The 16,063-nt window shown below is 43.2% G+C and overlaps 1 protein-coding gene and 1 long non-coding RNA gene across 5 annotated transcripts in view; one reads left to right on the top strand and one right to left on the bottom strand.

The window, feature by feature from the left end:
* The window catches only part of PLCH2 (phospholipase C eta 2), a 75,022-nt gene that overhangs the window by 41,432 nt on the left and 17,527 nt on the right, over positions 1 to 16,063 (top strand). For all 4 annotated transcript variants that reach the window (XM_064397157.1, XM_064397161.1, XM_064397160.1 and 1 more), the window contains exons 3-12: positions 3,201 to 3,347; positions 4,174 to 4,417; positions 4,927 to 5,056; positions 6,063 to 6,233; positions 8,034 to 8,127; positions 11,452 to 11,655; positions 12,718 to 12,838; positions 14,069 to 14,240; positions 14,500 to 14,607; positions 15,779 to 15,937. In XM_064397157.1, coding sequence (XP_064253227.1) covers positions 3,201 to 3,347; positions 4,174 to 4,417; positions 4,927 to 5,056; positions 6,063 to 6,233; positions 8,034 to 8,127; positions 11,452 to 11,655; positions 12,718 to 12,838; positions 14,069 to 14,240; positions 14,500 to 14,607; positions 15,779 to 15,937 — 1,550 coding nt within the window. The remainder of the gene's footprint in view (positions 1 to 3,200; positions 3,348 to 4,173; positions 4,418 to 4,926; positions 5,057 to 6,062; positions 6,234 to 8,033; positions 8,128 to 11,451; positions 11,656 to 12,717; positions 12,839 to 14,068; positions 14,241 to 14,499; positions 14,608 to 15,778; positions 15,938 to 16,063) is intronic.
* On the bottom strand, positions 347 to 4,281 carry LOC135285200 (uncharacterized). Its single transcript, XR_010350177.1, has 3 exons — positions 2,937 to 4,281; positions 2,008 to 2,259; positions 347 to 538 (listed from the first exon to the last, which is right to left on the bottom strand). It is a non-coding gene; the product is annotated as an uncharacterized LOC135285200 (long non-coding RNA).

Below are 16,063 nucleotides of genomic sequence, written 5' to 3'. Positions count from 1 at the left end.
TGCCTGGAGCCCAGGGATGGGAATCTTTTGACAAAGCTGGTCCATGTACAAAAATACTCAATGACTCAATCTCCTGACTTCTTTTCATCCCCACATGCTAAATTACTCCCACTCCTTCACATATTTATATCAATCTCAGAGACTCCTAAAAGACAATAATGTTACTGAACCATAAATAATTAATTTGCTGACACTAGAACATCTTTCTAACAATAGGAATTATATTAGTCTCCTTTTCCCCCTTGTTTCAGGACAAATTGTAGGGTTTATGGTTTGTTTAGTTTTGCTATTTATTGTTACTTTAACACTTTGTGTAGTAAATATAAATGTTATTAAGAAGCATGACAAATCACTGTGAGTCTTTTTGCTGCATCAGTCAGGTGTGGAACTGGGTGTTCCATGTTTCTATTCCCTGCTCTGCTCTGACAGTGCTCTGTGCTGCAGTATACAGAGATCCATCTTCTCTCCACAATTTTTTGTTCAGATGCAAATTGAGGCAACTCATTAGATCAGAAGAGAGCTGAACATAAGCTGAATTCTGAAAAAAAAAGGAACTAATGAAGTGAAAAACAGAAAAGCTGTAATTTAGCCTTAATTGAAGATAGTTAAGAGCCATTTCTTCAAAAACCTGATTCATTGCAAGACTGGGGGAATTTTATCTGAAGTATAGGAATGAATCCTTAAAGAAGGAATGTGAACAATGGCAAGGAGAAGCAGTTCTACCTCTCAGCAGTGTGCCCCTTTCACTTACATGCTGTGAAAGACTTCAGAAAGAAACCATATCATTTTCTGTTTGATATAAGTACCGCTAGGACTTCTTTTTTCTTTTTTTTTCTTTTTTTTTTCCTCTCTCCCAGTCTCTGTAGTGCTCTAAACTTTCAGTCCCACGAGGGAGGGTGAATGCCACACACAGGGACAGGTGGGAGGTGCCCCTGCTCCATGTCCTGGTGCCCCCAGCAAACACCTCTGCATTCCCTTTGGGGTTTTCCTTCCCACTGCATTGCCAGGACCCACAAAAGCTGCTGCTCTCACACAGGAAAGGAGGGATTTCTTGTGCCCTCCTTTCCCTGTGTCACCATCCCCAAAAGATGGCAACACTGAAATATTTGGGCTGTCATGGGTCACCCAAGCTCAGACCCTGACCTGAGGCTTTGGGGGAGAAATCCTGCAACAAAATAAACAGCAGCACTGGAAAAGCAATCCAAGGATGCTTATTAAAATTTTAACAGCAGGGAACGTGTTCCTACTTCATGCAAAAGCAAAGTAAATGTGTGCTGCAGAAAGTGTGGTTTTATTTTGGTACTTCTTCATTATGTTCTGCTTTGTAACAGGTGTGGTCTTTGATACTTTTCCCATTTCTACTCTTCTGATTTCTTCCAATAAGATTATTTACTGCTATAATTCCCAAAGAGGAAGTTGGAAATTTAATGTGATTTGAAGTGTGTGTGATTAGTGTTCAGAGAAATTATTTTATTAGCTATTTTGACCAAATTTTTTTTTTCAAAAACCCTATGAGCCTTGTGAAATTAAAATAAAATCAACCTTCCCATTATTATTTCAGTAAATCTGAGAAATATTTATCTTCTTCTGAATCAGAATGAAAGCAGATATTGAAAAGATTGAGTGTCTGGGAGAGGGTTGGGCTGAGTTTGGCTCTGATGTTTCTGGCACAGCTCTTGCCTTTATGGTGATACCTGCTGAATATTGATTTTCTCTAAAGGCATCTGTGACTAAGGACAAGGGTCCAGCTTTAAGAAGTAAAATGTTACACAAGGGATTATCTTGCTCTCAATTCCACACCTCCTCTCCATGAATATTTTATTAACATGGACAATGAACTCTACAGAATTGTGCCTTCAAATTAAAATTTTCTTGTACCATAGAGGTCTGCTTTCAAATGAATCTATTTTGCTGAACCTTTTCCAGAGTGAATTAATTGACTTTATCTGAACATGAGCTCTAAAGCACAGGGACATCAAAGCTTTTTCCCCATTTCTTTTTACTTACCTTTGCCTGAGAGGTGGACTTGAATCATCCCAAAGAGTTGTGGTGGTGTTGATGCATTTTGGAACACACTGAATCAGTGTTTTCATTTAGACACTCCTTCATCTTTAATCTTGATAGCAGAAGATTGATAAAAGAAAGCTGACCTCAGAATCTCCTTGCATTTATTTCTGAATTAGAATGTGTATTGCATGAATTAATTTTCATTCCTCAATCCAGAATCTCAGTAGCAATTTTCACTTCTCATCTCTAGGGCTGAAAAAAAAAAAAAAAGAATGTTGAACACAGTAATAGTTTTAATTTTACTTAAACAGATCAGGCAGAAAGTCAGAGGAAAATCAGGTCACAGGCTCTGCTCTGTCATCAGGGGAAATAAATGGGAGACTTGGCAGAAAATGTGAGTCTGCATTTATTCCTGGGACAGAGCCAGCCAGTCACACAGTTGGATTGAAGTTGTTGAGCTTAGTCCTTGTAGCAGCTGGATTTCAGAGAGCCCCAACCTGGCTCCCAGGGGCTTCCAGTGCCAGAGCCCTGGCTTGGCAGCAGCTCCCCAGGAAAGAGCAGGATCCCTGCAGAGGCACAGCAGAGCCTTGGGGGGAGCTTCTCCCAACACTCGTGGCTTTTAAGGCTGCACTGTCTGGGATTCTGCCAAACCCACAGGAATGGAACAGGTCCTGAGGCCCAGAAGCAAAGTACAACACAGGTGAGAGGCTTCCTGCTAGGAAAAGGTGGGTTTGGGGGATTTGGGAGATGAAAAGTTTGTGAGGTTCTTGCTAAACAAATCTATAGGATCAGTGACTTAATCCATAGAAGCAGTGGGACCTTGCTGGCCAAGGATTCCAGTTTCCAGGTGAAATTTCATCCCGAGTCCAGCACAATGTTTACATGTTGTAGGAGCTCAGATTTGAGATGGTCTTGAGAAAGGAACATACCTTGTGCTGGTTCCAACATATGATCACTTCTTATAAATTAATATGGGAATGAAAACGTTCACATTTACAAGTTAAGTCTACAGTCACCAAGAATCTTTCTGACTTTTTGATCTTAACACCTGACATCCTATACAGGCACTACAGGAACCCTTGTCCTTTGACTTGAGCTGTTCATTTGGCAGCTTGATGTGTTTTCATCCTGAAAAGGCAACTCCAAAGGGAGCAAGCTCTGGCTCACTGCTCTCTCTTCCTTCCTCTCCTCAGTGGAAAGATGTATGAGCTCCATGCAGGCGGGCACCCAGATGATCAAGCTCCGAGGAGGCTCCAAGGGGCTGGTCCGCTTCTACTACTTGGATGACCACAGGTCCTGCATTCGCTGGAGACCCTCTCGGAAGAATGAGAAAGCCAAAAGTGAGTGTCAGCCACAGGACCTCCCCCCTGACCCCTCCCGGGGCCTTGTCCTCTTGTAAACAAAGGAGAATGAAGGGCCTGGCTCAGTGAGAGGTGTTGTGTAGCGGCGTGGGGTTTAGACAGTGGATGGTGTTGCCTATTTCCCAATGAGCATCTCCAGTGGAAAAGCTGCTTGGGTAAGCATTCAGGGAAAGCACTCACATCCACACACACCACACTCACCACAGCTAGCTCAGCCAAGAGAGGCAGAAGGGCCTTGCGTGTGATAAATTCCAGCAAAGGTTTACTCCAGCATGCAGAAGGGAAATCAGGGACAAAACACCTGAGCATTTGCTGTGCACAGACTTGAGTATGGGGTCAGTGACCAATGACCTGAGGGTACAGGGTGGTGCAAAGGGCAGCAACCTCTAGAGGCCATGAGGGATGAATAACTGGGGTGGGCAGGGTCAACTGGCCAATGGAGGAAGCAATCTACATTAGCTTGGCAATAGTGCTGCAGAGCACCATGGGGAAGTCCTCTCTTTCAGCCTAGGTGGGGAAAACTCCACCTTCTTCCAAGGCAAGGCCCTGGGGATCTGCCTGAAGGGTTCAAAGGGTTCCACTGTGTTGTCCTTTAAAGGGCAGTAAATGGTTTTATGATGGGTTGTTTATGAAGCTGAAGTTGCTGCAGTTGACCATGCAGGTTGTAGGGTGCAGGATGCTGTAAATGAGTTGGAGGAAACCCCTGTGTGAACTGGGGCCTGCAGTGTGAGGTCTGGGCTCTGCCTCTCTGGGATTTCCAGCCCAGGGCATGCTCACAGCCGTTACTGCACCCGTGTCCCTGCAGTTTCCATCGACTCCATCCAGGAGGTGTGTGAGGGGAAGCAGTCGGAGATCTTCCAGCGCTACGCCGACGGCAGCTTCGACCCCAACTGCTGCTTCAGCATATACTACGGGGACCACATGGAGTCCCTGGACCTGGTGTCCTCCAGTGCCGAGGAAGCACGGACCTGGATCACGGGGCTGAAGTACCTGATGGCAGGCATCAGTGACGAGGACAGCCTCTCCAAACGCCAAAGGACCAGGGACCAATATCCTTCCTGTGCTGCCTGGGAGCTTTCCCAGCAGTGAGAGCTGTGGAGAAGCTCAGGATTCCTTACAGTATTTGCTTTGCTACAAGTGAGCACTAGGCTCAGAGCTTCAGAGCAGTTCCCACTGTATTCCCTGTTTCCACACACAGAGTTCCTGAAGAGGATTGTTCTGGAGATGGAGATGAGTGACTGCAGTGCACTGAAAAACACACAGGTACATTCTTCAGTCTCACTGCCATCCATTTAATTTGGTGATGTAACACTGAGATTCACTCAGAAAGTGCCCTTTTTTCTTCTGTGTTGTCAAATAGGCACAGAGCACGTGTGGCATGTTGAGCACAGCAAGCCTAGAAGCTGTTACTGAACTAACATGAGGAGAGTTAGATATTAGCTTGACCTTTCATTCTCAGTCTCATTTGCAGTGTTTCCTAATGTGAGAAGAATAACATATCCATGATGTTCAGTAATATCCTTCAATAATCTGTGCTGTTCCTTAACTCCTGTTCAATGTGGTTGAAGCAGACATTTGATGAGGCAGATAAAAATGGGGATGGCAGTCTGAGTATTAGTGAAGTGCTCCAGCTCATGCACAAACTGAATGTGAACCTACCCCGACAGAAAGTCAAGCAAATGTTTAAGGTAAGATTTTATTTTTCCCTGAAAAAGCAAGGATTTAACACGAAATCCAGTAGAAGAGATTTCAAATACTTCAGCAGCTGGTTTGTTTCCACTCTACTGAGAGATACTACACAGTCCATTTGGTAAATTGGAAAGAGCTCCAGAAACACATCACAGATAAATTGTTATGCACAGAAAAAGACAACACACCAGGTACTTTCTGGTGTTACATAACATGAAAGCACACAGTTCCAAGATTGCTCTTTTGCTACACCTTTTTGATCCCAAACCCACTCATGTTTCCTCCCCCAGTTATGTTCTCTCTAACAAATATTATCAAATAAAGTATCCAATATCCTCTGATAGCGGGTACTAATAAAATACCCAGCATGCAAACTTCTGTATCTGTCAGATTTTTGCAGTGCTGAGAGCTGTTTGTTTGACATTGGCTTCTGCTGACCTTGGCCCAATTTAGTGAGCAACAATAGAGATGTGTAGCTTTTGTTATCACAAAGTCCCTGCAGGGACCAGCAAGCCTCTATGTGAAATCCCTGATGATTTTTTCTTTACTTGCAAAATTAGTATTCTTCCAGATCTTATTGGTTTATTGCCATGGATTTAACAGATATCCTCTCAAATCCTGGATATAAAATTAATTTCAATATGACTTGGGCTCCAATGATCTTCTGAAGATGTGAGTGGGTAATTCTGCCAGACACACGTATATTGTTGGAGGGGAACTTGCCTTCACTTGCTTGCCACAGACAGAAGAAATCCTTCAGCAGGGTTCCCTGTGGAACAATTAAAACCTTCAAAGTTGTTTTTGGCATGGATGTGTCCATGGGAGAGGTTCAGAGCTGTGCAGAGGATTCCTGTGACAAGGCTGACAGATCAGTCAGTTCTAGCAGCACATCACACAGCTTCAACCTGCATTTGATTCCAGTGCTTCACTCTCATGCAGGGCTTTGTTTGTTTAAAATTGGTGCAGGCAGTTGGGTTGTGACTGTCTGGCTGTTGTGTGCTGCAGGAGGCTGACACAGATGACAACCAGGGCACGCTGGACTTTGAGGAGTTCTGTGCCTTCTACAAGATGATGTCGACGCGGCGCGATCTGTACCTGCTGATGCTCACCTACAGCAACCACAAGGACTACCTGGACACAGATGACCTGAAACGCTTCTTGGAGACTGAACAGAAGGTAGGCCCAAGCCAGGAGCAGAATTCCAGCTGCATGCCTCCCTGCTTGCCACTGGGAATGAATTCCCTTTTGAAAGGAGTGGGGACTTTGATGGTGTGCATGTGAAAAAGAGACAGATGTCTCTTGCTTTTCATCTAGGACTATTTCTTGAATCTTCTTGCTCTCACTACCTTTTTGCCTTGTAGGCTCTTTTGGTGTACCTCTAAATATGATCTCTAGAATTGCTTTCTTTTTTCATGTGTTCCCCTTGAACAATCCCATCAGCATCTGTCTGTTCCCAGCATTCAGCACCTTGGAGCAGAGCTGGTGTTCCTGGCTCTGCCTGTGACCTAGTGCACAGCCCATGATGAAACTCTGAATTACTTTGTCACACTATCTCAGTGTGTAAACTGGAAGATTATCTTTCAAAGAGCAGTTGAGAGGATGATTAATGTATGGGAGAGTTTTGGAAACACATTGTAGTACCTAAGGAATTTTCTCTGAGTGATTTAAGTCCAGTGCTGCAGGAACAACTCCTTTCACTTATCTTTGCCCTTTTCCTCTCATGGTCTCCTCTGACGCTTCGTGCCTGTAAGTCATAAATGCCCATGATTTTCAGTCATTGTCCATGAAAGGAATGAATAAAAAATCCACCTCTCTGGCAGTTCTCTTAGATAAGTGGGGTGTGTTTCCATTTCATTGGTCAATTGATCCTCCAGATGCTGAGGGAAAAATGAACACTCACCACAGGACAGAAATCAACTCAGCTAATTACTGACAGGGCCAAATCCTGCCTGGGGGGGTGTTCTCTCCCTTGCCACCCTTTCTCATACAACATGGACAGGGAAAACACCTTTACTCCATTCCAGGAAAACCTGGTGTTCCAGAGCTTTTGAACCCAGTATCATCAGTGCTCAAATCCAGAGTTAGAGGTTTTGGTCTTCTGCTTTTACTTTTATTTATTATGTTTTAAATTACTCCCAGAAAAGGCATTGATCTTGTAGCAGATGTGCTGGTGGTTTCATTTTCCCCCAGGCAAAGATTTTGTGTTGCCAAATTGATGGTCACTTTATTGCACTCTGATGACAAGGGCTGTGTTTTCATGTACAGCAAATAATAGAAAGGATTTGCTGGACCACTCAGGAATGTTAAATAATATCAGGATAACAGAGAATACATCAACAGTTATTAGCAGGAGTATTAATTGTGATAAAATTAAGTTATTAAAACACTGCATTATGTAAAAAAAGTTACAGCTCAACATTAATATCCCTGGTTTCATAAATGACAACATTTACAGACATACATTTCCCTTTGTACTCTTTTCTTTTTCAGTTGAGAATGCAGAGCAACCTTGAAGTTAGCAGATTTCCTGAGAACATTATGTCCCGTTTCTCTGTTTCCCTGCTACTAACAGATTTTTCTGTCTGCTGCATAAAGATGAGCCATTTTCTTATTTTATTTCAAAATAAAAAAACCCTTTGATAATGCAAGCTAATCCTCTAATCCTACAAGAGAAGAAATCCCATTGGTTTGTGGCAAAGCTCGTTCTGTTTGGACGCTCTGTGGTGCCTAACAACAGATCTGACCTACAAAGCAGAACTCTGTCATCAGGCAGCTGCCAATGGCACAGAAACTTTTCACAGAGAGCTCCCCTTCTGATCTGCCCTGACACTGATTGACAGGAGTGAGAATCCCTCTGGGGAACTGGAAATCCTGAGTCCCACTGTGGATAATCTGCCCAGTTGTTGGACTGGAGGTGGAGAGAGCTCAGAGGAGCTGTGATTAATAGTTAACACTGCCCTTCTGCTGCTTTTACAGATGACAAATGTGACTAAAGAACATTGCCTGGAAATCATCAGCAAGTTTGAGCCATGCCCAGAGAACAAGAAGGAGGGAGCCCTGGGAATTGATGGTAAGCTGGCTGGTGCAGCTTTTGTGGGGAAAAGGGAACAGGCTCAATGCTCAGGAGAATATTGCTGCTGCTTGCAGAATATATAGATGTAGGATTTTGTCATGTTGTATAGAGGATGTTTCCAGTCTTTTTGCTTATTTTTAAAAATATCTACCATTTACTGAGGAACCTAAAAAAATCAGATCTCTTTGGAGGAGTTTTGAAAGGTACATATCAGGATGAAGCAGCAGTCATTGAAAGTCAGCTGGAACTGGAGGTGTCTCTATTTGTGCTTTTGGAAAATACAGTTGAATTTAGTTGCATCATTCCTGCAGGTATTTTTGGAAATCATTTAAGTCTTAATATAAGAGGAGTGATGTGATCCAGAGTAAATGTCTGAGTGGGATGATAGATGAAATTGGTCCTGCCTTCCTGACCTTTGCTGCTGAAGCCTTCTCTCTAAATATATCAATGCTGTACCACCAGGCTGGTAGCTGTTATTTTGGGGGCTGACTGTAAGTCCTTTCCCCTAAATAGTAAATCTTCAGCCAGATCTTATTGACCCCAAGAAGGGAGTACATTCCTGAGGAATTAGGTTCTGTGCAAAAGTTCTTGGACGTTTAGAGAATCAGTCTTGTCCATTTCTGTGGGTGTGTTGTCATCCTGAAAAGTGACAGAACAGAAGTTGTTTGGTTTCCTGCAGGAAGAAGTGGGTAGTTTCTGGTACACTGTGTAAGGTGGTTGCTTAGGATGGGTCAAGGTCTGTTCTACTTCCAGACTAAATTTTCAATTTATTTTAATGCTTATGCTAATGCCAGTGAGGGAGCAGATGACATTCTTTTCATTTTCTGGTCTTTACAGACAGTTGCACTCACATAAATAATGAATAAGCAAGTTCATTATCTTGCCTTCCTCATACCTAAAAAAGTAAAGAGTAGGCTTTTCAAACTACTGTAAGTTTCCATAGAGAAAAACAACAACAACAACAACAACAACAAAATATATACAATTGCTTTGCCTCAGAATGGATGATAAAACATCAGAGAATTTATGGGTTGGGATAAGAAAGAGTCCAGCATGGTGACATTCTGCTGGTGTCTGTTCCTGATCAGGGGGAAGGAGAAGGTGAGGTCATTTGGAGACAACTGGAAAAAGCTTTGTGACCTTAACCCCTCCAGTAACTTGCTGCAAGTGCTGCAGAACAGCACATACCTAATCTAGAGCTTAATTAATGCAGGACATTTCTGGTAACATCCAAACAGAGGACTGAGGAGCTGACAGGGGCACACTGCTGGGCCGGTGCTGACAAAGGAGGAAGAGCTGCTAAAAATCCTAAATCTATATCTGCATGTGCCTCATGCATGGATATGTGTGTGCACACATACAGAGGAGTTATTCCTCTCTTGTCTGTGTGGAGTTGAGACTTTAGATGTCTCCTGCCTCCCAGAAAACAAGCCCAGTGCTGCCCTGGGGACTGAAATGCAGCAGCCATGGGAGCTGGAGCTGCCTGATTATTCCTCAGACTGGCACAGCCCAGACAGGAGCATCCTGCCCACACCTGCACCTCAATAGCAGTGAGATAACAGTACAGTGATCTTTGTCCTTTCCTGTTGATTCACGTGCCTGTCCTCAGCTGTGCTGGCTTTTGTCGTGGAGCACCTTGGACTGGCCTGTGACAATGGGCTCAGTCACAGTCTCTAAAGAAGCTCTTTACCTCTGTCTGATTGTCAAAGTGACACCGTGCCAGTGTGACCTGCAGTCCTGTGGGTCTCACTGCTGACAGCATCTTCCCTCATTCCTGTTTCTTCTTGTAGGACTGATCAATCCAGTTAGTGTGAACTCACTACAGCCACCATGCCATCGTATCTTAACCAGAGCTTAAAGCAAACAATGGTGTTGCTGCAGCAGCTGCCCTCGCAGTGCTGGGTGGAATTAATCTTGCAGCAGCTGATTGGTTTGCAGGAAGAACTGATTACCTGCCACAGTGGCTGGCTGTGTGTTTGCTGACACACTCTGTGCTCTGTCCATTTGCCACGGTGGCTGCTCTGCCTTGGTTCATCTTTTGTTTTCACCCTGCCTCTGTCACTGATGTGCTCATTGATCATGGTGTGTGCTCCAAGAGACTCCAGTATTCAGCTGGGCTGAGTTGAATTCCCTGGCACTGTGTCCCAGTGTGTTGTTCAAAATATTTTGGCTGCTATTTGTGTTTATCAGCTCTTTTCCTTTAATAAAACTTTCATCAACACCAAATGTGTAGCCTAGAAGGACCATCATAAAGGTGACATTTTCTCTTGTCACAGTAACACTTAACAAAGTGTGTTAAGACCTTTGGAAGTCTGGCAGGATTTTTACAGGGGCACTGATTCATTTATGGAATGAGTGAAATGTCAGGAGCATTAGAAGTCTTGAAGCAGAAACTTACTGACCAAAGGCATCATCACTGTCAGGGAAGGGTGTGAATGGGAGTCTGAGTCTTTCCTTGATGGTGAAAGAAAAACCTTTGGGGGAGATTTGAAGTGGAAGTTACAGCATTTTGTGTCAGTCTGAATTGTGAAAGTGGCTGTGATATGTGCACAAATGTTTGCTGGAGGTATGAGAGAGCAATTTCACACAAAGATGAAATCATAATTTGTTAAAACTTTGTTTCTGAACAAGAGTAGTGATTGGAATACACAGAGGGCCCAGGTGATGATGTCTGCAGGATTTACAAGCATCCCACTTCTCTGGAAAATAAATTATTCTGGTAGCATCCCTGAAAGCCCCACAGATAATTGATATTTCAGTGTCGATTCTGGAGTGAACTTTAGTCTCTGAAGTGACATGAATGAAGCACTGCAGAGCTCCCCATTCCACAGGCAGGTTTGTGGTGTCATATCCAAATTAGAGAGTGTAGTTTGTACAAACCAACGTGTACTGTCATTATTGGTGTATTTTTGAGAAAATACTGCAAGAGGAGAGGAGAGTATTTCCTGGGCCATCAAAAATTGTCTCTATGCAGCCCAATACTGTAGATCTTACAAGATTTTACTGAGGAGCAACTCCAGGATATGACTGCAGATCTCTGGAGCCTTTCATATGGCATATGACCCAATGTCCTAGCAGAATCTTTTGACACAAGTTATAAGGTTTGGATTAAATAGACACATTTTTCTCAGGAAAGACAGAGCAGGAAAACATACAAAGCAATAATTGCACTTGGTCATGGTGACAGTTTGGGTGTAGTGGTGCTATTTCTTTATCTTCAATGTGCTGGTGAATACAGGGATGCATTTTAGGCTGGTTTTAGGGAGGTTACAGCGACAAAAAGGATGAAACTGTGTTATTTACAGTGTTGTTTTTTGGCAGGCTTCACCAATTACATGCGGAGTCCATCGGGGGACATCTTCAACCCAGAACATTACCAAGTGAACCAGGACATGAGCTACCCCCTGAGTCACTATTTCATTACCTCTTCACACAACACCTACCTCATGGGAGATCAGCTGATGTCCCAGTCCAGGGTGGACATGTATGCCTGGGTGCTACAGTCTGGCTGTCGCTGTGTGGAAGGTAAAGAGCAAAAAGGAGCTGCCAGTGGGCTCTGTAGGCTTGTTCCTCCTCTTTGAAAAAAGATTTGTGTCTTCTGCAGAAGGCATGGTAGCTGGGGAGAGGAAAAATCCTGGGAAAATGGTGTTTTCCTTTCATAAAGAGCAACAAAATAATGCTGTGATAGAATGGGCAAATTTTCTTGAGCGTGGAAATAAGACAGACGTTTGAGGAGTAGTGGTTGGTAGTGAGGAAAAAAAGCTGTAAAAGTCCTGTTGTAGAGATGATTCTGATGTTGGGCAGAGTGCACTGGTGCTTCTCCTGCCTAGCCAAGTGAGTGACAACCAGACTGGCAAATATGGCAGAGTTCCTGCCACACCTGAGAGGAAAGTGGATATTTCTGCTCAGGGAAGTATTCTGTGAAATGATGACAGTCTCTGCAGTGACCAAGACACCTTTTTGTGCAATCCCTTCTTGTGCTGCCTTTCTGAGACATTGCCTCTTTCATAATCATCTCTAATGTTCTGACCATCAACGTGTTTGCACAGCTTTTCAGAAGGAAAATATGGTTTGTTTTAGGTTGGATGTTGGATTGTGCCATTGGGTGCTTCAGAGGAGTAAAACATTCCATGGAAATATGATAATAGAGAAGTATTATAGACAAAGTCAGGCAAAATCCAGGGATGAGCAGGTCTTGGCTTGGCCTGTGGTGTGAGCAGCTTGGCTGAGTCTCTGCTTTCCTTTTCAGGCTCAGCAGGAGCACAATGAAAGCAATGCTCTGCTCTGTCACCTCTCTCCCTGCCATAAACTCCTCAGTACTTTTAAAAAGAGTTTCTTTGCTTGGGGCTTTCTCAGGCAGTGGGGACAGTCACCTGGTCCCAGCACGAGGCCAAGTTCAGGAAGTTCCTTCCCAGGAAGGATGCAAAGCACAGAGAGGAGGGAGATGCAGGCTGGGAATGAACCCATGCCCTGCTGTGGGGACATGGCTGGCTGGGCTGCTGAAGGGAATTTCAGGGTTTTATTGTCCCCCACAGAGGGTGGCCCAGGTGTTCCTGCTCTGATGGTGTCACTGCTTCTGTCCTACAGTTGACTGCTGGGACGGGCCGGACGGGGAACCAATTGTCCACCATGGATACACCTTGACTTCCAAAATCCTCTTCAAAGATGTGATTGAAACTATCAACAAATATGCCTTTATCAAGAATGAGTATGTATCAGCCTGCCAGCCTTTGAGTCTCAGGGCTATGAATGGGAGTGTTCCCTGGCATCCTTGTGCATCCCTGACCTGTTCCACAATTCCAGACAGGATCTGGAGTTGTTTTCTGGGGGAAATCCTTCAGATCCTTCAGAAAGAAACACCAAGGGAAAGCTGAGTAGGGACATTCTGCACAGAGGTGTGGAGCTGGCTTTCTTGAGCTTGTACAGCACCTGAGGAACAACAGGATTTGCCAGTGAATGTTTTTAGTGAAGGGCTGGCAGTTAAACCTCTTTGTCTCTCTGGATGTGCACTCTGGTGCTGCCAAGGTTACACCTGGGATAGGAAACAAGTCAGGGAATAAAGAATCCAAAGAGAGAGTGTCCTGATTGTGGACAAAGCACTTTCTGAGTGTTCATCAGAAAGAAGTAATTTTCCCTACAGGTACATTGCTCAGAAAATCAGTATTATTCATGGGATATTTCATATACCTTGGTAGTTACTGTTCTCCTCCTCCACACACTCAAAATGTGTGTGTCAACCTTTGGGGTTTTTTTAAAATTTAAATTACTTTATTGCTGTAAAAATTTTCCAGCAGCTCCCCCAAAGCAGCCCATCTGCCTTTACAAATAGAGTTAACTTGCACTAAATTTTCAGGCCAGGTAAACTTCTTGTGAGCCTGATACTTTTTGCAGTTTGCCTGAAGTCATGCTAAACAAATCAAAGGCAGTGCTTCTGAAATTGTTCAGGTTTTTTAACCTTTGCAAAAAGGGTAACTGGGACCACATCATCAACTGGGAAAGTTTGGTCCTGGTGGGGCTCAAATCCTGATGAGCTAATGAAGGCCAGATGTCAGGATAGAAATAATTTATTTTTAATGAATGAATCACTAATAGATTGATCCTGCAAAACTTCTTTATAAAAGGCTGTTGTGCTGATCTTAAAAAAGCATCACCTCTAAAGAGAAATCCATCTTCAGTGTGGTTTTACTGGCACTGACCACTCTGGAGTAGATGTTCCACAGATCTTATCTTCAACCAGGCTTTGTTGTTCCTTGGCCTTGGCCTGGATAACCAACAATAAATGAGAGCAGTAAAACTAAAACTAGAAACTGCACTTGCTGTCTTTGTGGAAGAGGCTTTGTCTGCAGGTTTATCTGTATGACACTGCTCTGCTGTTAGTAGGAAAAGCCTTCATGCTGTCAAAGCCAAACTTGGAGCTGATGCTGTCTGGTCTCTGCAGGTACCCTGTGATCCTGTCCATTGAGAACCACTGCAGCATCGTGCAGCAGAAGAAGATGGCTCAGTATCTCACAGAAATCCTGGGAGACAAACTGGATCTGTCCTCTGTGCACAACGATGACTCCACAAAGCTCCCTTCACCAGCAAGTCTTAAAGGGAAGATCCTGGTTAAGGTAAACTCCTGCTTCATGTGTGCTTTCCCTCCTCTTGTTTGTGATGGTGATTTCTGCCTGGTTATCACTGTACCCTAACTTAAACCACTTCACAAAAAACAAACCTTAGGAAACTGCTACTTAAGGTTTAGAAAAAAATGTCTTCTCAGTCAGTAAGAACCTGGAAAGAACATGTTTTGAATAATTTTGGGGTTTTTTTAGGATATGTCATAGCAAGAGCTGCATGATCCCCTGCCTCTGAAATAAATTTGTCTTCTAGGGCAAGAAACTTCCAGCCAACATCAGTGATGATGCAGAGGAAGGAGAAGTTTCTGATGAGGACAGTGCTGATGAGATTGATGATGACTGTAAACTAATGAATGGAGATGTAAGTGAAGTGAATGTAAATGTCTGTCAAGGCTTCCCATGTCAGAGGAAACCTTGTAGGAGCTCTCTGGATTTGGGGTGGGGTCTGATCTTTGGGATTCATCACAAGTGGTTCAGGTTCTAAACCTTCGTGGGGGCAGACTGACAAAAGTGCACAGGAAGCAGCACCTGCTCTAGGGGTTATGTTTCAAGTTTAGAATATTAAAGGGTAATATCTCGTGACTCTTCAGTGCATCACAGTGTCCTTCCCCTAAAATGCAAAAAAAAAAGAAAATAAAATATTCTATTTACATCAAATTGTGGTCATTTTACAGAGCATCCCTTTGCTTTGCTGAATGCTGGGCTTGATTGATTGTTACCGTAAGAAAAATCTCTGCTGGCTTCAACCTGAAAATCCCCTATTTCTTCATCCTTTTTTAAAAGTTCTATTTTTTGTCACTTTAATCTTTTGGCAAATTCCACTGCACCTTGCAGAAACAATACAAAACACAGCAAAACCATTTAATGACATGAACCAGATTGCCTTGGAGAGGGTTTGCATTCTCAGTCCTCTCTCCCTCAGGCTATTTTCTCATTTTGTATTATGGATCTGATCCTTTTCATCTAAAAGAGAAACTTCTTTGTGAATAAAAATACCAAAGGAGAAAAACAATTCCTCTGCTTTTTGGAAGTTATTACCTGTTAGCATCACTTTTCAATATTTTACAGCACCATCTTTGTTATTAACAGTTCACTTTGCTGAGATTTACTGATGCTTTAAATCTGAGGTTTCCTGCACCTGGTTTGCTTTCCAAAATGAAATTTTGAAGCATTCAGACAATCAGACCTTGTTTCATGACAAATGTAACTGGGAATTCTTGGGGCCTACAGAGAGAACACAATCTGTCACCCCTTAAAACACCTGAGTGCAAAAGAAAACTCTTGATTTTTATTTTCAGTTTTATTTCCCCACTTCCCCACACAGGCCATGGTGCACACAAAGCAGGAACAGGAGTTCTCTTACATTTTGCCTTTGATCTGCTGAAAAGAAGATTCTAAAGCATCTCCCATCCATTCCACCCAAAAGATCTTGCACCTATTGCAGCTGCAGAGTCAGCCTGGACATGGCATGGGGCTCACATGGTGCTTTCCTCATCACTGCCTTGTTTAATGATTTAATGGTTTGTTTGCAGGCATCTGCTAACAGGAAAAGAGTGGAGAATATAGCAAAGAAAAAACTTGACTCACTGATAAAAGAGTCCAAAATCCGTGACTGTGAAGATCCAAACAATTTTACAGTTTCCACTCTACCATCCTCAGGAAAGGCTGGGCTGAAGTCTGACAGTAAGAAGGTGAATTTGTGTTTAATTGTACTTGTGTTTCGTTAGTTTACTAAATATATCTTATACTACTGACTTCAGCTTCATAGCTGAATTCATGCAGTTAATGATGATGCCAGGTGAACATCACTATCAGAT

Source organism: Passer domesticus, chromosome 22, assembly GCF_036417665.1.
Source record: "Passer domesticus isolate bPasDom1 chromosome 22, bPasDom1.hap1, whole genome shotgun sequence".
NCBI classification, from domain to species: domain Eukaryota; kingdom Metazoa; phylum Chordata; class Aves; order Passeriformes; family Passeridae; genus Passer; species Passer domesticus.
Note: the sequence above shows the minus strand (reverse complement) of the source record. Positions and strands in the feature narration are given on the sequence as shown.